A 19,834-nucleotide genomic window follows, 5' to 3' on the forward strand; every position below is an offset into this window, starting at 1 on the left:
CTCCTGGCTGCATTTCCCTGTGATTTCCCTGTGCTCTCAGACCACTCTGTGAAGAAAATGAGCCCCAGCACAAGCAGAATGTCTGAAGGAAAACACAGGAACGATGATTGCAGAGCCATTGTTGGTGTGGCTGCAGTGGCTGTGCTGCTGGGTGAAGGCTGAGAGCCCTTCCAGGCCCTTGGAGGAGGGGTTGTGGCACCGATGGTGTGTGACAGCACTGGTGTGATCAGCTTGGTGTCACCCAAAGCCACGAAAAGAGGCAGAGACCCCACTGCAGGGCTCTGGCAAGGGTGTCACCAGGGCCATGCTCAGATCCCTTGGTGTTAGTGGCACTGTGAGAGCCCCCAGCCCAGCAATCCCCCCACACTCACCACTCTCAGGCCCTTCCAGTGGCTCAGTGTTGAGCATCATGTTGGCCAGGGACACCTGGGCCTGCGCCTGGGTCTCTGTGGGGAGAGGCAGAGGGGCACTCAGGGGGAGGGAGCAGCAGCAGCACCCTCAGGACAGTCACAAACAACCCCCAGCCACAGCACAGGGGCCAGGTCTGTGTTTAGCCCAGCACACACAGAGGAGAAATGCTTATTGGAGGCAGCTGATGGGAGGAGCAATCCCCAAATGCCTGGCTGTGCTAGGGTGGGATTGTCTTCCCTCCCCAGTGTCTCTGCTTGAGCTCATCCTCGGGGATCACCACAGAGGAGCATCCTCAGGGCCCCATGGGGCTGCTTTGGATGGCCCCACTCACCCCACAGCATCGACAGGGATGCTGGATGTGGCCTCTCTGGAGCCACTTTAGCTTTGGTCTCCTGGCCTTGGAGATGGCAGAACAACAATGGCATCCCCCCATGGAGCCAATCCATGATGGATCTGTACTCTCTTGTTCCCCCAAGGGGTCTCTTGGAGCACACTCCTCCCATCAGGCCTCACGTCCCTCTATGGTGAGGATTGTCACAGGTGAAAAATATTCCATGGAGGGGTCTGCAGCTATGGGAAGTGCTGGATTTGCTTTTCTTTAGTGCATGGTTTGGGTGTGGCTAAAGGGGACAATCCTACTCAGTGTCCAGGTCACAGCTTGCCACCACTGCCTACTCCATTTATTCCCATTCAAGGTTTGTTCCATGGGAAAAGCAGCTTCTCTGGGCATTGGGAGCTCCAATTCATCACATGCAAATGTTACTTCTACCCACTGATGTCTTTTCTCAACATTTTTGTGGGCATGTTAATTGCTTGTGAAGGTGAGGGACTGGTCCAAACCCACTGAAGCCAAAGGAAAGGCTCTCCATGGGCACTGGAATTGTCTTGGAAGTGCCAGAGGAAGCCAGACACGGCACTGGCAGGACCAGCACAAACTTCACACCACCAAGCCAAGTCACCTCTGTGCCAACTGTATTAAAAAAAACATTGGCTGTGTCTTAGCAACTTTTGGCCATGGCAGTGAGTTTGGTGATGGATGTGCACACATGGAGTTTGGATCCCCAAGGGACTAAACCTTCCCTTTCATCTCCTCTTTGTGGGTTTTTCTGGGTAGTGTGGGAAGCAGATCAGTAGCCATGGAACTGGCTATTAGGAAAGCAGCTTTTCTTGCTTATTTTGAAATCAGGCTGGACTGAGTTTACCAGTTTGACTCATTATTAATTGCAATAGTGCAGGCTGGGCCCCCACCAAGACCTTTTGCACCGATGTACAAACCCTCCAGCATGTAACAAACCCGCTCTGGGACTGCCTTTAATTATCCCACATTCTGTGCTGATTTAACCCCACTGAAGTGCAAACTCCCATTTTTCAAAGAAACACATTCGCCACGCTGGGATTGCTAGTACCAACTTATTCCCGATCCCTACATTGTTTTTTCCCCTCCCACTTTTTGTGCCCACTTAATGAAACAAAATAAATGCCCACGTGTTTCTGAGAGCCACTTACTCGTGCTGAATGACCCTGTGTAGGTTACTTTGTGCTGGGATTTTTGGGAGCCAGTGATGACAACAGCGTATTTCTGCCCACTCCGGAGCCCCCGGATGACGTGCTCGGTGCCGGTCAGGTTTTGCCTCTGCACGAGGGAGTGGTCCTGTGCCAAGGTGACAGTGACATCAAAGGTGCCGTGGGGCTCAGGGCTGGCCCAGCGCAGCCTGGCACTGCTCTCAGTGACATCTGTGATCTGGATGTCGTGGGTCTTTGCTGCAGGGCAGAATCAGAATCAGAATCAGAATCAGAATCAGATTCAGAAGGGACACCAGGCAGTGGGTGAAGAGGGAAAAGATCTCAAGGAAGAAGTGCCTCAGTGCTGCAGAATCTTCTTTCCACAGCAAGTGCAAGCCAGGCTGGCACTTGGCTGTCTCAAATGCCCCTGCAGGGGAGGCTTTGTTTTCCATAGCTCAGATGATTCACCAAGTGGTTTATTTATCTTTAATAATCTGTTGCAATCTAGCAAATCAAAGACTTTTTTTCCCCAAGATTCTCACAGCTTGAAATTCCCAGTACTTTCCCAACAACTGTAAATGTGCCCAGTCGTATCCTTCCTTCTCTAGGGTGCAATGGATTCACTGAGCTGCTGAAGATTTTCACGCCAAGCCTGCCTAAGAGTGAACATAAAATCACAGACTGGTTTGGGCTGGAAGAGACCTTCAAGACCATCTCATTCCAACCTCCATGCCGTGGGCAGGGACACCTTCCCCTACACCAGGTTGCTCCAAGCCCTGGTCTTGAACACTTGCAGGGATGATAACCTTAACAGGTCAAAGAAGTTGTTATGGAAAGGTTTTCCTACTCTGGCAGATCACTGGATGAGACCTTTATAAACACTGTTTGAAGCACTGGTGGGGCAAGAAACACCCAGAAAAGTTTTTTCCCCTCAAGCTGATAAGAGCATTAGCCTTGCAAAAGCTGGTTGCTTTTATTTATTGCTTTTTGCTTCTTATTTATGCGGGGACTTGCCATCAGTGACTGGATGAGCTTCCCTGTGCTTTTTTGATTTTTTGACACATTTTTTTGAACACATTTTTTGATCCTTGCTCGGCTAGTGCAGATCTGCCTGTACCCCCTTGCAAAAATATCCCTTTTTATGAACTGTGCCCACATGAAAGAGGCTTGGTGTTCCCAAACAGGTCTCCACACACTGATCCATTGATGAACTAACAATTCCTATTAGCTGCGAGCTCAAACAATGCCATTATATGAACCACCATCAGTAGCAAAACTTGGCCAAGGGGCAACGCTCCAAGGAAATCATGGAAACAAATGAGCCACTAGAGTGAGTCACTAGAGAGAGAAGCTCTCTGTAGCTCGATGGATTGTTCCTGCTTGTGTTTTGCCTAGGAGCACCCATTTTTGCACACAATTCTTAACACAAGTTGGCAATGCCCCAACACAGCCTTCCTGATTTATACCTAAAACCGAAATTTGCCCTCTGGGCGACATTTCCCACAGGAATAATCCTCTCAGGGGGAAGAAGAGCCACAGCCTGCTGTGGTTCAGCCCTGCCCACACGGGAAGAGCTGCTCACATACCGCTGTGTCTCCTCCTGCCGCCGGCCGCGGTGCCTGTGGCGTTGGTGGTGGCAGCCCGGCCGCTGGCTTTGCTGTGGCTGGTGGTGGCACTGGCTGTTCCCTGGGCTGTGGCGTTCCCCTGGGCCACAGAGCTGGCTGGGGTGGTCTCGGGGGCTCTGGCCTGGGCCGTGGTGCTGGCAGGAGTGGTTCTGGCTTGGGCACTGGCCGCTGGCTTGATGGTGGCGCTGACCGTGGTGCTGGCAGGGAAGGCGCGGCTGGAAGTCGCGTTGGGAGCCACAAACCTGGGCAGAATTTGGAAATGGAGGTGAGTTGGTGTAAAAACCACTGGCAGGAACCCACCTGAGGTCGAGAGTCTTTGTCAGCTTTAGATTTGCCCAGAGTGAGTGAAAAGTGCTTAGATCCAAGCAGTGAAATGTGTTCCTAGTAGAGGTGTCCCTGCCCGTGGCGAGGGGTTGGAAGATGTTCTTTAAGGTTCCTTCCAACCCAAACTGTTCTGTGATTTTCTGAAAAAAGCGAACTCAGACAGATCTGCATCGTGCCTGATTTCAAGGGGCTTGGCCTTCTAAAGCCAGCACAGCTCTGTGCCACCAGTGTGTCTGGGTGATAACAGGCTTTCACTTCTCTTCAGAAAATATTAGCATGGCTGCTGTGCTGGGTTCTGTGTATCAGATAACCCAGGGCAGCCCAGCCTCTGAAAATAATGTTTGAAGCAGAAAGCCCCAAATTCATAGTAATTTCTGGAATTTCTGACCTACACAATCAAAGTCAACATATATCTCCTTCATATTTTTAAGCATATATAAATACGGAATTTACCCCAAATTTAAACTTATACATCATCCCTTCTCTATAAGATATCTCTGTTGCTCTTTTGACACACAGCACTGAGGGAACCAGTAATATTAATTGAAATACTATTAGAATTATATTAATTAAAAGACAATCCTGATTTTTGAAAGTGAAGTTGCTTTTTCTTTCCTTTTCCCCAAAGCATTACTCACACTGCTTTCTGCCCAACGAGCACGGGGTGCTGACCCTGGACTTGCTGACCATTCTGGAGCCACTCACACTGTTTCCTTATCTCTGGAGACAGGTAGAACGCATATTCACCTGGAGATGGAGAGAGACATTAAATACTGGAGCTGAGGATGGTTCATACCCACCGCCAACATATTACATTTATGTCTTCTTAATTAAAAAGAAACAAAAAAACTAAAACCAAAAAAAAGGAAATTAATTTCCTTTTCTTGTTTGATGTTTAGTTACTGCAACATCCTGGGCTGGGAGATTTGTTATTGCAGTCTACAAACACAAGGGCCTTAACTACAAGAGGGCTGTTTGCCTGAGTCTGTCACTTATAAACACATTTCTTGTAACAGGACACTTCCAACCACACAGGTAATCAAGAGTTAGAAATTTCCAGGACTGCTGTAAGCAGTAAATGGAAAAAGCAAACTGAGATAACCTAAACATTTATTTTCAGATGTTTGCTTTCTATTTAGTGCAAGACATTCCTGAATCTGTGGTATATCAGCCCATTAATCTGGTTTTCAGGAATTTTTGCTAAAAACTAGATTTCCTAAGAAGTTCTACTTCTTATCCTTGCTGGATGGGTGTGTTTAGGATCTGGAGGTCCAGCCAGGGTTCTCTAGATAAGCTGAGATGTAGATTTTCGAGGCACAGTCGGCACATCCCAAGTACAGCAGCTTTATTTATCCCTGAGCAAAGAATCCTGTACATCTGGTCCTTCAATCTGCATAGAGAAACTCCAGATTTCAGCCTGAGCCAGCCAAGGGCCTGCTGGACATGATGTTTATGGTGAAGTTGGGAAGAAAGATCTGCTGGGTTTTGAAGCAGCTCCAAGGAAGTGCTGCAAAGGGCCTCAGTGGGATCTATGTGAGAGGCAAGCCAGGTGGGATGAGATCAGAACCCACAGGTGAGCCCATGGAGACCAAGGCAAAGCACACTGAAGTGCAAACTCTACTTGGTGGATAACATGGAAGGGGATGGGGAGGCCAAAGTGAAGAAAACCCAGAGATACTCAACTAGGTAAAGTATGAGCAGCCCAAATTGCACCAAACAAAAAATAGTCTAACTTCAGTGGGTGCTGCTGCTAAAAACCTTTCAGAGGCCATGTGTTGCCCCTTCCATGACACTTGGGCTGCTAGGATGTTGCACTTACTTCTGATGAAGGATGGCAGCAGTGTCCCAAAACGCAGCAAGGGCTCTTCATGGAGCTCTCCTGGTTTATCAACCAGCTTGAAGAACACGTCGTTGGGCTCGCTGGCGAGGCTGTAGATGTTCTTGGCATTCACCTTCCTGCCAATGCCCAAGATAACAAAGAAGTACCCTTTGCATTTTGCACTGATGACAGCCCTCTGCAGGTGCTCGAGTTCTCTTTTGTTCACTTTTCCAGTCATCATCAGAACGATGACTTTTAGATCCCGAGGGCTTGGCACGCTTTCAAAGACATGAGCGATTGTGTGTTCAATTGCACTTCCCAGAGCCCTCGTGCCATGCAGCTGGGTCATTTGGTTGTGGAGGTAATTAATTATCTTCTCTTTGGATGCATAATCAGTTAGTGAGAACTCAGTTTTCACTGGTGGGAAGCTTGAGTTGATTTCGTGTTCGTAAGGAGCTTGCTGGAGAACGGCCACTCTGGCATGGTGCTGGGATACTTTTGGCTCTGAGCTGATTTCCAGGTTGGTTACAATGTGGGAAATGTATTTTTTCATCTCGCTGAACTGCAGGGGGGTGGTGGACTCGGAGCTGTCCAGGATGAAGGCTATGTCTGTGTCCACGTCAGTGGGGGCTGCCCTTCTGTCTCGGAAGGAAGGTCTCTGGCCAGTTCCAGCACATCTGGGATCTGGGTCGCACACATCTGGGGAAGAAACACAGGGGGTTGGTTTCACCTGCAGGACCCAAACACAGCCCTCCCTCATCACTGTAAACATCTCCTGTGTCACATGAAATACCATCAAGCCCTGGAAATTCACTGGTCCCATTACTGGATACCAAAGTAATTTCATCCCACAACACATTCAGTTATGTGTTCAGTATTTTTTAATGTATTCCTTTGTCCAAGGGGATCCCTGAAGCACTCTGTCATAAGTGGCAGAAGGCCATTTTTAGAGCACTTAGCTATCAGTATCTGGGCTGTAAAAGTGGCAACCAGACAAAAAAAGGAGCTTCTCTTTACAAAGTGGAGTACGCCCAGCAAACAGCATTCACAATGCCAATGTTTTCCGCTCAACCCAAGAATCCCTTGTATCCATCAACAGAAGGGCTGACTCCCAAGTTGGGCTTCCCTTCTTACAAGCCACTGCTGCCTGGCCAGAAGGATTTGGAACTGTCTAGAGGAGAAATTGGATGCTTACCCAAACAAATGTGACAAGTCAAAAGCCTCTGAATGGTTTGATTCAGCTGACCGCCGCTGGTTGGAAGAACAATGGCGTGACCGACCGCCGTGTTGTTGATCTGGTGAGATGGAAACAGAAAGACACAGAGTCAGTAACACTGCCTTCTGCTGCTCTCAGCTCTGAGGAATTCTCTGCTCAGCGCAATGCTCTTGGTGATCCCTTTTGGAGGAGCCTCGTGTCCCCGATTTCAGTTTAGAGCCATAAACTCCAAGAAAAGGGACCACTTGAACCAGTGCTCAGGGAGTTTATCTAGGGCTTTTTCCCGGCTGTCTGTCCACTCTCCCTCTGCCAGCAAAACTAATGTACTCCCACCTTCCCACCCTTTGCCTTTCTGTCAGACTTTTCCTTCTGTTTCATCCCACACTGGAGCCATGGCCTGGGAAAGGAGTGGTCTCACTAGCATTTCCCAGCATGTGCTGTGGGGATTACAAAATTAGTGTTTCTCTCCTAACAGATGGATGACTTTGGCCAGCCTTCCACATATGAGAGGCCTTTGAAAGCCAAGCTTCAAATGCTTGTGGCATCCAACACCATGAAACCAGACCGAGGGCACGAGCAGAAAATAAAGAAAGGGTGAAGGAGCCCAACCTCCAGAGCTCTGGTAAGCACTGCATCCTGCCTGCTGGTGAGGAACACCGGCACAACCCCGGCGTCGTAGAGCTTCAGCACTGCATCGTTGAGCTGTGGGGACGCCCTGGTGTCCCCGTTGCTGAAGAAGACAGCCACCTTCCTCATCAGGAAGCCACTGCGGGCACGCTTGAAGGTGTTCCTGGCCACAAAGGACATGGCGGTCTCCAGGCTGCGCGGCTTCGTGGTCAGCGTTGCCTGGAAGTTTTGGATCTGCTGCAGGAGGCTGGATTTCTTCCTGGCGTCAGCAAAGCGGATCTCGGTGGTGACCTCGTTGTTGTAGGTGACCAGGGCCACCCGTGCCCCCCGGGGACAGTTGCTCTCAGCAATGGTCAAGTTGTTGACCACTCTGAGCACAGTTTGCTTCATCCTGTTGAAAACCTCCCTCACGACGCCCGAGGAGGTGTCAATAGCAAAGGCCAGCTCGGTTGGGAAGACAGGGCACTCCTTGGGACCTGTTGGGAATGGGCATTGGGAACAAGTCATGCCTCAAGCAGCTGTCAGGATGCAGGGACAATGTCCTCAGCAGGGGTAAATCATCCATACATGGGGAGACCAACATGCAGCCACCCTGGGGTTTAAAGGACTGAATGAGACTTACCATAGCAGCAAGCTGTGGAAAAGATGGACAGAAAAGGACAGCTTGGTCAGTGCCATTCTTGTAACATGATGGGCAAATAAGGGTAGAGAGAGGGGGGCTCAGCAAGGCACTGAGGAGGTACTCACGGCATTTGTCTTTGATGTTCCGCACCAGCGCACATTGCTTAAGGAGATAAAGAAAGGGGGGGAGAGAGATATGTCACACAGTCAACCCAGGGGTGTTTCAAAATAAGAGTGAAATTGTGCCACACTTACATCTCTGGATTCTCCTTTCTCGCCTTTAAGGCCCTGTTTCAAAGAAGGAAGAGAAGTTGAGTGCAAAGTGTATCTCCAGGGTGCCTTATGAAACCTGTCAGAACAACTACTGAGCCACGGGGAAATCTGTCTGTTTTCAGCTGTGTTTCCAGCAACAGAGTGCAGGCCTCTTCTGTGTGAGGAGCAAACCTAGCTGAGGCCAAACCCAAAAGGGAGGTTGGAACTGGATGGTCTTTAGGGTCCCTCCCAACCCAAACCATTCCATGAGTTATGGTGCTCCAGGTTCACATGCAAAGCAAGCCCAGCCACCTTGGCCTTTCTAGGAAGCCTTCTGCCAGCCAGATTTGGTCATGGCCCTATCCTGAATGGGGTGGTGAATGATAAAGAGATGAGAATCTCCTAGAAGGAATTTTAAGGGGCATATTGCCATGGGGAACTCGTAAGAGCATGTCCCTTGAGTTTTTCCTTTGGTTTGAGGAAGGGTAAATATTTGTCAGCGATAAACAGCTGCTTAAAAATTTATGGAGACACATCCAACACAAATAAGGAGGGATTTCCTCAACTTGAAATCAGCAGGAGACAGTGATGGACTTGGTTTTCAACCCCTGGCACCCACAGGGACCATTACATGAAGCCAATCAGCAATGCAATGAACACTTACAGATGGCCCAGGGTATCCAATCTCTCCTTTCTGACCGGGTATCCCAGGTACTCCTGCATCTCCCTGGAAAGAGAGAGCAGAGAAATCCCCTCCATGAACATCTGCAGGAGGACTCCCAGGAACACTTGGAGGAAGAGATGTGTCCATCTTTCAGGGCATTCATGCAGAAGGGAAAATTTGTACCACGGTCCAACTTACTCTGCGGCCTCTGTTTCCTTTGGGGCCAGGGCCTCCAGCAACACCACGGTCACCAGGTCCACCCTAGGAGGGGAAAACCACAAACAGCAGCTCTAAACCTGCACAGGCCCATGGAAAATTGCTTGGAAAATAAATGCACAGCTCATGGGCTGCACCTACCTTTGGCCCTGCATAACCTACGAAGCCACGTTCTCCCTGAAACAACAGAAAGGTTAATTTGGATATGTTCTAGAAAATTCCCTCATCCATTTGTGCTGGAGATATTGGGTTCTTCCTTGTCCTTGTTGAGGAGGTGGGAATGCTGAGCATACACCTACCTTCCTGCCTTTAGGACCTGGGCCACCAATTCCATCTCGTCCATCATCACCCTAAAATTGGAAAGCCAGAGTCATGAATATGAAAATGAATAACTTAAGCCCCACAGGTCCAGCAGCACCAATAGAAAGAACCCACTGAAGCCACAGGGCTTTGTGAAACTCTTAAATGTTCCTTAAAATTCCTGAAGTGTCCTTAGAGGTGGGAGGGCATGGCCACACTCACCATCTCTCCTCGTGGGCCTGGCTGTCCGTTCGGCCCTTTGGGTCCAGGGTCTCCAGGCTCACCCTAAAAACAGGAGCATCTGTTAAAGCATGTTCTGAAAATCCAGGCTGCTCTGAGCCTTCCCCACCCCATCAACACTGGTTTCCTCTCACAGAGCAGTCTGCAGCCCTCCTTGTGGCAGAAAGGCATGACTGGACCTACACAGCCCGAAATGCTGCCACGTGCATACTCTTTAGTGGGACCTTTGGTGATTTCAGGAAAGATAAAACTTTCCCACATGGGCATTTTCTGAGAATCTGCCCAGGAAAGTTCATTGGGAATCTCAGTTACTCAGCTACTTTTGCCTTTCTGTTCACTGAAATGGGAGCCTCATGAGAGAATGAGCACTGAGTTGCTTCTGCCCACACTGCAAGCCCAAGAGGTTCACCTCATGTGTTTCTTTAAGCCCATGCAAAATCCAGCAGCTTTTCAATGCAGCTTTAGTTGCTGGTGCCCAGTGCTCCTGAAGACATACCTTCCTTCCCAGAGGACCAATCCTGCCACGGTCTCCTGGGGGTCCTGGAGGTCCACTCCCAGCCTGGAATGGAAACGGGGAGAGGCATGTTGGAAACATTCAGGGAAATCCAGGTGCCTGGAACTAGGGAACTGGATGACCATAGAAATCATGTACTGACTACTTGGGCTGGTGTCTCTCAAAACACCTCAGGAAATTCAGAAGTCTGCTTCATGTTTGGGAGGAGCTGGAGGTCCAGCTCAGTTCAGTGCAAATGCCAGCAGCAATTTATATTGTCCCTAAGAGAACACCCACAGGAAAGCAGGAGGGGGAAAATCATGCTGAGGGTGGGGAAATGCAATGTGGTTTTGTGTCAAAGGATGTGGCTGAGGAATGCAGCAGGAGGGAGAAATAAATACATGGGGTGGCCCCTGCAGGCATGTGAGATGGTCATGCTCTGGCTTCAGAGGATGAAACGTCACAGAGATGCCCCACCAGTCACTCAGGGATCCCCTTTAACTAAAATTGCAATAATGAGCCAAACACTGAATTCCTGACCCCTCTGTGGTTGCTTTTAGCTCTTTCTCTTCTGTAACTCTTCATCAAGAAGTCCTAAGCATAAGTTGAGAGGAGAATCATGCTGGAAGAGAGTGTTAAAAGAGATTAGAGCAGAGCTGGAGCCCTAGGAGAGGGGAATGTGAAGACACATTGGAATCTTATTAGTTCAACAACAGCTTAGTTGGGCCAATGTCTGGGAAGCAGCAGAAGGATTACCCTGGGTCCAGGGACACCCTGCTCTCCTCTGATGCCTGGTGTGCCAACCTGGCCAGGGGGACCCTGTGTGGGAAGAAAAGAGAAGGCTGTCAGCACACGTGGGCAGAAACATACCAAGATCCAAGGGGGAGCAAATTCTGCAGTGTCTGAGGGATGCTCCGCAAACACGTCACACCTTGGCTGGTGTGAACACAGTGGCAGGCAGGACAGCCAGGCCACAGCACACCCAGAAATACCCAAATCCCAACAGCCTTTGTGGGTGAGGGTCTCTGGGGAAGTGGCTGTGACGAGGTAACACCCAGCACCATGAGGCAAGGCCTTCCCTCTGCTGTGCCCTCACTGACCTGTGGCCCTCGCATGCCTTGTTCTCCAGCTGGCCCTGGCTGGCCGGGCGCGCCCTTGGTGCCCTGCAAGTACAAAACAGCACAGGGCAGGTTAGATGTGGTCAGCACCATGGGAAGGGAAAGGGGAGATCAGGGCATCCACAGCTGCACAAAGAGCAGGGAAGAATGGATTTTCAGTCAGGCTTTTTCCTTGTTTTGTTTTTTTTCCAAGATATGGTGATAGCAGACAATAAGCACAGTGATGGTGGGGGCAATTTGCCTCCTGCAATTGATGGCCATCAACCATCATTCATTGGCCCTGTTACACTGCTCCAGCAGCACACAGGGACAAAACATTTCACCAGGGAATGCTGTGGGAGACAGGCAGGCACGTGGACAGCTGGTTCTGCACCAAGTCCAGCAAGGAGCATACAGGGAGATGAGCCTGAGGAGGAGTTGGGAAATTTGGAGGAGAGAGGAGGCAGAGAGGATCAAGCAGAGCCTGCATTTGCCTTCTCCTGGCACATCCCTCTGGGTGCTGAGGCTGCCTGGCCCATGGTGTGGCAGGAGCCCCATGTGCTGTCCCATCACCACCTACCTTTACTCCTATGGGCCCCCTTCGTCCTGCCATGCCCTGCAAAGGAAGGAACAATGAGGCTTGTTGATCTAATATCTAAGTACACCTTTCCCTATTACTTTTAGATAAATACTTCTTATCAATGCTTCTTATAGTCCAAAAATTACATTTGGCTGTTTTAAACTACCGGGGGAAAGAGAGAGGGAAATCCACGTGGTCAGATCTCTTAAATCAGACTTGGGCATGTTTTCTCCCACCTCACATCTCCCACGTAGGTGAGCTGCTCCCTCAAGCATGTCAGAAGTGTGTCACCATCCCTGGGACAGGAGGGACACGCAACAGGGAACATATCCCAGACATCCCTGCTCCAGATGCCTTTGCCTTTTTTCCTTTCCAAAACCAGCAGCCAAATGCAAATGCATATAATGGAATCACAGACTGGTTTGGAATTGAAGGGACCTTCAAGACCACCTAATTCCAACCTCCTGCCATGAGCAAGGACACCTTCCACCAGACCAGGTCGTTCCAAGCACCATCCAACCTGGCCTTATATATAAACCATGTGTAATTCCACTGATCTGAGCACTGAGTTGTTTGCATGGGAATAAATTTGACTTTTAAAGTCTCTACAACAAGCCAGCAAGCCAGGAGGCATCTTCCTTTTGAGATTTTTTTTTCCTTGTTGTTGGGGGGGGGTGGCTTGTTGGGTTTTGAAGTTGAATTCCTGCTGTTTGTTTGAATCAAAATACATGGAAAGGAAGGAGGGGAAAAGTTATGGTCAATCTAAGCTTGGGCCTTGCTGACTGGAGGTCTGGCAACTCTACTCACACTCCTCCCCGCTTCACCGTTTTGGCCCGCCGGCCCTGCCGGTCCAGGATCTCCCTAAGGGAAAAACAAAACTCAAGTGAGAGCCCTGAGATGGGCAGGCACTGGGAAAAGAGATTCAGTTCACAAAAAATGGCTCCTTTCATGCTTCCACACAAGTTACAAGTCCTGCCTTTGGTGGGAATCCTTCTAACAACTCACAGAGACTTTCCATCAAGTTCCTGAGCCAGCAGAAGTCAACATTCCTATTCTTTGGGAAATGCCTTGTGACAAATTAAGTGCATTTTTTATTGTCAGCTGACGCAAAAACAGATGGGGTTTGAAATTTTCCAAGGAGTGTGTGGGGTTTTTTTCCTTGAAAAGGTTTCAGGTGCATCAGGAGGTTTAGATTTGGTGTAATCTAATCAGTTCTCTGCTTTTGTATATGACCCATGAGTACTTACAAAGGTAATTTCCAAGTTCTTTTCAGAGGCAATATCCCAAAAAGGCATTGTAAAATAATAAAAAAAAAATTTAAAAGGTGCTTTTTACACAAAACATCTTCTAAACTGACATCTTCCCAGAGAAAGTTTTGGTCCCAAATCAACAACATTTTCTAGTGGAAAAAAATATTCCATCTGACAAGGCACAATGAGTTTAAGGAACTTGCATCTTTTTGGCAGCATCCCTTTTTCTCCCATTCTTTGGCCCATTCTGCTGTAAAAACCAAAAAACAACACAAAGACAACAAAGAAATTTTACCATTGGTCCAATTTCACCCTTTTGTCCTCTGGGGCCCCGTTGAGTATTATCAGCTCCTGAATCTCCCTGAAAGCAACAGAGCAATGAGAAACATCTGTGTAAGTGGGACATGAAAATCAAATCTCATAAACTGAGAGAGTTCTCAGCTAGAGCTGAGAACCAACTTTTCTTTTATTTTTTTCCCTTTTTTGACTGAAATAGATCGAGTATTGCTGGTGTTTTCAGACAGACACAGCTTTTCAACTGAGAAGTAATACTAAAGAAGAAGAGGAAGGGGAATTTTAATATGGCAAAGCAGTGATTGATGGATTGGTATAACATGGTACTCATGTGTCAACTCTGAGTCCTTGCTCTGTCATGGGGCCTGCCACTGTCAAACAGCATTTAATAGGCCAGAGCCCCCCTCTGTGATGAGCCCAGGATCAGTGGGAAGTGGGTGGAAAATCAAGGAGATGCCTGAGCAGTATTTACCGGATCTCCACGGAGCCCGCGGTCGCCTCGTTCCCCTCGTTCTCCCTTGACTCCCTTATCTCCCTGTGGGAAGAGGTGGAGAGTTAGGAAGAGCAACTCTTGCTTGTGGAAAGCATCTCTGCCCAGCCCTCAGCCCTGAGGGGAGCACAATGGTTTTCCACCCTCCCCTGGCCCAAATCCACAACTACACCATCATTTAGCTCCACTGTAAAAGAGATTAAATCTTACCCTCCTGCCAGAATATCCCTTCTCTCCAGAGGAGCCAGGCAAACCCTTGTCTCCCTAAAAAAAAGAAAAATATTTTAGAATATTTGCCACTTCCAAGGTGCTTTTTAGACACTTGACTGAAGCATCAAGTCATTAAGAGAAAAACAATTAAAATTACTGACCTCTTCTCCATCAATGCCATCCAGACCCATTTCTCCCAGTTCACCCTGTGGAAGGGAGGCAAGGGGCAAATGCTCACTGAGAGGAAGGGGAATGGGGAGGGGGATACTGATGTGCCACACACTCTTATCCACTGCTGTGGCATGAGGAAATGGCTCCCTACCTTCTCTCCTGGGAATCCCCGAGAACCCTGAGGAGATAAAAAAGAGAGTTACTCCACTTTCGTCCAGCTCACTGCCATAGGGAGCAGTGGAGAAGGAGGGCTGGGCTTGGTGGCAGACCCAGAGCCATGACCAGGACAGGACTTTCCCTAATTTCTCCTATGTCAATGTTTGTCTTCAGCTGCCTCCCCAACACCTGTGCCAAGATAAAATATGTGGGGCATGGGAGTTAATCCAGCTGATCCAATAAAATATCTCACTCCTCAGCCACAACTCTTCCTTCACTGACTTTCATTTCTCCCTGCACCCATTTTTATGTTAATCCAGAGCCAGACTTAGTGCCTTTGTCCAAGGCTGAACAGATTTTTAATGAAACTCAGTATCTCAGCTAATGGGCTTGGTTCATGCATTCCTTTTCTCCCTGCCAGAGGATCATGTAGTCAGAGCAAATGGTAGGAAACATCCCCTTAATTTCAGTACTTCCCATTATATGTTTCACCACCTTTTCTGGCATGGGGTGCAGCTGCTGTCCTGGAGCATTAGCTCAAGGTTCCTCTTCAAAGCCCCAGCCATGGCTCACTTGTCTCCCTGTTCCCCAGCAGCAGAGTTCCACCCACTCACTGTCCCAGCCCTGTGCCAAGACACGCACATCCATCCCTTCCCAAACCTTTCCCCCAGAGCCAGACTGCAGAGGATAGATCATCCTCGTCTGTGGATTGAGCCTGGCTCTCTGGGCTGCCTTTTTGCTCTTCACAGCAGCACCAAAGCCACAGCAGCCTCTGAAAGCCCTGGTGCCTGGCCAGGTGGACACAACCACTCAAGTGTGATTCCCTGAAGCAGCAGGAGTTACCCCTGGGGGACTCCCAACCCCTGGACTCTGGGTCTGCTCTTTGCAGGCTTGTTCCACACATACCTTTGTGCCTCTGTGCCCGGGGCATCCCTGGAAACCTTGTGTCCCATTCGCACCCGGTGGTCCACGCTCACCCTGGTGCATAGAGGGGAAAAAACAAGTCAGGAGTTGCCTGCTAAGCCTGTTTCTGTAGCTGCCTGCCACAGGAGGTGGCTTGGAGGCACAGGAGCAGCAGGTTTTGTCTGGCCGCCCCACCATCACTACAACATTCCTCATGTAGAGACCAACTGCAAGTCTTCATCATCATCGAGAGAAACGTCCTTCCCAGTCCCTCAGCTGTGAAAGAGCTTTGTGAAGCTTCTCTTCCAAAACCAAAATGACAAGATGAAGCCCTCAGAGCTCTGCACAGATGTCTAATCCCATCCTGACCTTCAAGCCCCAGGAAAGCATTGCCTGGCACGGGATGTCTCACAGCAGCCTTTGGCCCCTGCCTGTGCTGTTGGAAAAGCTATGAGCTCTGTCAGCCCCTTGGCCTCAGCTTCAGCCCTTGGGAGTGATGCATGCAGGGATGTTTATTCCAGGGCTGACGTGGGATTCATGCAGAGTTTGGATGAAGAGTGCTGGTAAGAATTCATGGGATTCACACTGTCAGCCGGGTGAGGGGTAGGAACATCACTCTTGGTTCCACTTTTGGACTAGCTCAAATCTTCCAGCTGCAGGTGGTGTGGATAACTTTGGCATAGCCTGCAGATTTGATGAAGTTGAGGATTTTATTTGCCTTGGGAATAGCACAGAGATGGGTCACATCAAATAATGGGAGTTATTCCCTCATTATCCTTCTCCAGCTCTCGAGAAGCTCCCTACTGACTTTCCCTCAGGAGAAGCTGGGACCAGCAACTCAGCATGTCAGGTGTGGGAAACTCAGAGTTCTGCTGCCTCTTCTAACCCACATCCACATTCCCAGCAGGAAAAAACGTTTGGAGGCTTTTCATTTAGTGGAAACACCTCCAAACACTTGACTATGGTGAGGTTCCCATTGGAACAGGGGCAGTCACTCACCGGTCCTCCTTCATCACCAGGGTAGCCTCCATAGCCAAGATCCCCTGTGACACCCTAGAAGACAACAAAGAAAATTATTAACTCCCTTCATAGTTCTGTGATTGATATACAAGGTTTTCTTAGATAAGGACAAAGCAGCTGCTTGGTCATATGTGTTAATGAGAGATATAATCTTTTGATGTCCCTAAATTGTTTCACAGGATGTTTCACCCTGTCTTTCCAGATGTTTATCCCTGCCCTCCTGGATGTTTTGCAGCACTGAGGCTGTGGGGAAAGGGAAGAAGAGCAGCCTTCAATTGCTCTGCATGTCCCAGGATCAGTTTTCAAAGGGAGGCAGAGTAAATGGAGCTGATCTCCCCATTAACATCATCCACTGCAACTACAGGACCTGCACATCACCAGCAGGTTCCTGTGCACAGGGAGCCCTCATCCCCAGATGGAGTGACAAACCTTTGGTCCTATAGGGCCTGGCACACCTCTGTCCCCTCTCTGTCCTGAGCACTTGCAGGGGACCTTGCAGCACGTCCTCTCTGCGATGTTGTCCTGCAGGAAAAATGGGAAATGAAAGCGTTAGAAACCTGCCAGAGTCCCAACAGCTGATTTGGACATCAGAGGGAAGGGTTTAAACAGAAAATGCGTGGGGCAGGAGTGCACGTAGTAGGACATCAGTCCCCAGAGCTGTGCCTGTCACTGAAGAGAGAAATCCCATCTCCAAAGGAAAAGATCCAGGCTGTGGAGCAGGCCATGAGGAAGTCGCTGCAATGAGCAGCTCAGCAGCAACCTACAGGCTGAGAACGATTTGCAAGCACACAGTAAAGGAGGAAAAAAAAAGGTTAAAAAGAATTATATGGACTCAGAGAAACCACAGCTTGGTTTTACATCATCCAACAGAAAAAAGAGGTAAAAAAATCACTTTCATTGCCAAGTACATTGTTGGCTGCAAATGTTTCCTGCCAGCTTTGCACATTTACATTTTGGAAGGATTTTTCTGGGCTGAATTACCTGGGGAGGGGCTGAGGACCAACTCTTATCCCAAAACCCAAGGCTCACTCACAAGGGGCTGCACTTTGATTTGTGGGGAAGGGCCCAGCAAGGCTACCACAGGGAGCAGTGGTTAAACCCAATCTTATTAAATCTACTGGAAAAGGAGCTCAATAGTGCTGGTAGCAGCTGAGAAGTTGGGAGGAACTGGACATACTGAGGCTGACAGCAAATTAACCCAACACTCGAGAGGGACTATGCATTGGGAAAGAAGTAAATCTATGAAGAGGAAAGAATCATGGAATGGGTTAGGTTGGAAGGGACTTAGAGGGTAACTCCTACACTTCTTAAAAGCATGTCTAAAATACAGGCAGTGCATGAGATCAGCGAAAGAAACCTCGAAAGCAAGGCTTCTACAAGAGGTTTAGCACTGACCAGGCATGACAGGGCATTACTGTAAGGCTGAAAAAACCAACAGTGTAAGCACAAGCAGAGGGCGGGTTTTTGGCACTGCAGCTTTTGATGGCATCTGATCCCATCCCATTTGACCTAAAGCCTTGGCTGGAGAAGGGTTTCTTCAGGAGTGGGAAGAGACCGTGATCTGCTCTGCACTTTGTTTGCTGTGGCATCCGTGAAAGGAGCTGACGTGAGGCAGGGAGGGGAGAGGAGCAGAGCCAAGAGGGTGTAATCCAGCCACGGCTCAGCCCCGCAGGACGTCCAGCCGTGGGCTCCCCTCCAGCATTACAAGGCAGCACTGCCCGTGCCAAGTTACTTACAAGCTGCTCTGCCAGCTCAAAGTCCAGGTCCAGCAGATTAACTCTGAGTGGCCTGTTGTAGGTGAAGCCACGGCCAAACTCCAGCTGCATCACTCTGTCAAAGTTGGCCACTCGCTCCAGCCCGACGAAGATGAGAGCGTTGACTCCTGGCAGGGAGAAGCAGAGGGGGTTTTGTGATGGGGAGAGGTGCTAACCGTGTGTTGTCACCCTCCCCTGTGATATCCACACCCACATCTTTGATTTCTCCTTTTCAATAGAGAACAAGCTTCTTCAGACACATCCAGTGTAAGTTGCCCACATGCTTAGGTGGCAGCAGGCAGGTAAAACATCACAGGAAGGCAATGAAGAATAGCAGGTGCATGTAGAGCTCACAAAATCCATAGCTCTTACTATCAAAAGCAGATGGATTTAGGAGAAGTGATGGTAAAATGGGCTACATGTTAACATGGACTATAATCACTGCCTGGAAGAGCAAAAAAAGTTACCTTCTGAGTGTAAAGCAGACGAAGCAGCCTCCAGCTGACTTATTGGCCCATCTACACCATCAGTAAAATGGATTATGACCTGGGAGAGAAACAAATTTCTGTCAGGACCCAGAATACTTCAGGTGTGAAACACAATCAGCATGCAACCTGAAGGGCCTTTTTCCAATGCTTCATCTGAGAGAAGGTGAGGGGACTTTTACACCTTTTCCAGGCAATGAAGCTCTGCATTCCTGTGCCAGATTCCTGTACCTTCCCATTCCTGTACATCATGCAGGTGTTGCTAGAGAACAACACAGGAAATATCTGGAGAGCAATAATTTGCAGCTAAGCAGTGATTGTGGGAACTGGCTGCAGTGATGCTCATCAATTGTCAGGACCTTGGCAATGCAGGGAGATTGCTGCAAGCAAGTAGGGTTAAGTGACTACATTTATGGTGAATAAATTCAATTTAATTTTTTAAAAATTATTATTAATTCAGAGTTTCTTTACCAACTAAAGGACACCAGAAGCCAGCTTTGCTGGCCAGTACCACCCCAGAGGCCTTGGCCCTGGCTCACCTTGGTGCTGCCAGCGGGTGAGGAGCGGAATTTGCTCAGGTAGGACCTCAGTGTGTCTGCCCTGAGGTAGTAGGGCCCGCGGGTCCTCATGTCCAGGAACCTCTCCAAGAGCTCGGGCCGGTACTCAGAGAAATCCAGCCCCTCCACGGGTCCCCCCTGGGCCTGGGCCATGATGGCCACCCTGACATTGGGTGCCTGGTTGCCAGTGCAGCTGATCTTCTGCATCTGTGTTATCCTGTTCAGCACAGACTCCACTCTGGACTCCAGGGCTCGCTGGGAAGTGAAGATGCTCTGGCCGGGCCCAACATCACTGACATCGAAGCCAATTATCACTTCTAGGTCACAGTCTGAAAGGGGAAGACAGAGAGAAGAGCATCATGGAGCAATGCAATTATTGGTTTTCAATTTCTAATTACTCTTTTAGCAGTTAATGAGGACACTGCAACAAGAACTGACACCACTTGCTGCACAAGTGCCTTCTGTTTCCTTTCACCATAGCAGTGACAACCTGGGAAAACTTGCGTTTCATTAATTTTCTTTATTTAATTTTAGCACTGGGACGGGCTGCCTAAAC

The 19,834-nt window shown here is 49.0% G+C and overlaps 1 protein-coding gene across 1 annotated transcript in view; it reads right to left on the reverse strand.

The window, feature by feature from the left end:
* The window catches only part of COL6A3 (collagen type VI alpha 3 chain), a 57,371-nt gene that overhangs the window by 5,051 nt on the left and 32,486 nt on the right, over window positions 1-19,834 (reverse strand). Inside the window, exons 12-42 of the mRNA XM_058028233.1 lie at window positions 19,261-19,607; window positions 18,704-18,782; window positions 18,219-18,364; window positions 16,912-17,004; window positions 16,462-16,515; window positions 15,466-15,537; window positions 14,555-14,581; window positions 14,394-14,438; window positions 14,233-14,286; window positions 14,005-14,067; window positions 13,534-13,599; window positions 12,796-12,849; window positions 11,989-12,024; window positions 11,412-11,474; window positions 11,068-11,130; window positions 10,315-10,377; window positions 9,801-9,863; window positions 9,578-9,628; window positions 9,420-9,455; window positions 9,261-9,323; window positions 9,063-9,125; window positions 8,402-8,434; window positions 8,273-8,309; window positions 8,148-8,159; window positions 7,508-8,001; window positions 6,878-6,977; window positions 5,683-6,381; window positions 4,502-4,610; window positions 3,501-3,781; window positions 1,918-2,172; window positions 372-446 (exon numbers count right to left, since the gene is read on the reverse strand). Of these exons, the coding sequence (XP_057884216.1) occupies window positions 372-446; window positions 1,918-2,172; window positions 3,501-3,781; window positions 4,502-4,610; window positions 5,683-6,381; window positions 6,878-6,977; window positions 7,508-8,001; window positions 8,148-8,159; window positions 8,273-8,309; window positions 8,402-8,434; window positions 9,063-9,125; window positions 9,261-9,323; window positions 9,420-9,455; window positions 9,578-9,628; window positions 9,801-9,863; window positions 10,315-10,377; window positions 11,068-11,130; window positions 11,412-11,474; window positions 11,989-12,024; window positions 12,796-12,849; window positions 13,534-13,599; window positions 14,005-14,067; window positions 14,233-14,286; window positions 14,394-14,438; window positions 14,555-14,581; window positions 15,466-15,537; window positions 16,462-16,515; window positions 16,912-17,004; window positions 18,219-18,364; window positions 18,704-18,782; window positions 19,261-19,607 (3,696 nt within the window). The remainder of the gene's footprint in view (window positions 1-371; window positions 447-1,917; window positions 2,173-3,500; window positions 3,782-4,501; window positions 4,611-5,682; window positions 6,382-6,877; window positions 6,978-7,507; window positions 8,002-8,147; window positions 8,160-8,272; window positions 8,310-8,401; window positions 8,435-9,062; window positions 9,126-9,260; window positions 9,324-9,419; window positions 9,456-9,577; window positions 9,629-9,800; window positions 9,864-10,314; window positions 10,378-11,067; window positions 11,131-11,411; window positions 11,475-11,988; window positions 12,025-12,795; window positions 12,850-13,533; window positions 13,600-14,004; window positions 14,068-14,232; window positions 14,287-14,393; window positions 14,439-14,554; window positions 14,582-15,465; window positions 15,538-16,461; window positions 16,516-16,911; window positions 17,005-18,218; window positions 18,365-18,703; window positions 18,783-19,260; window positions 19,608-19,834) is intronic.

This window comes from Melospiza georgiana, chromosome 7 (genome assembly GCF_028018845.1).
Source record: "Melospiza georgiana isolate bMelGeo1 chromosome 7, bMelGeo1.pri, whole genome shotgun sequence".
Classification (NCBI taxonomy): Eukaryota; Metazoa; Chordata; class Aves; order Passeriformes; family Passerellidae; genus Melospiza; species Melospiza georgiana.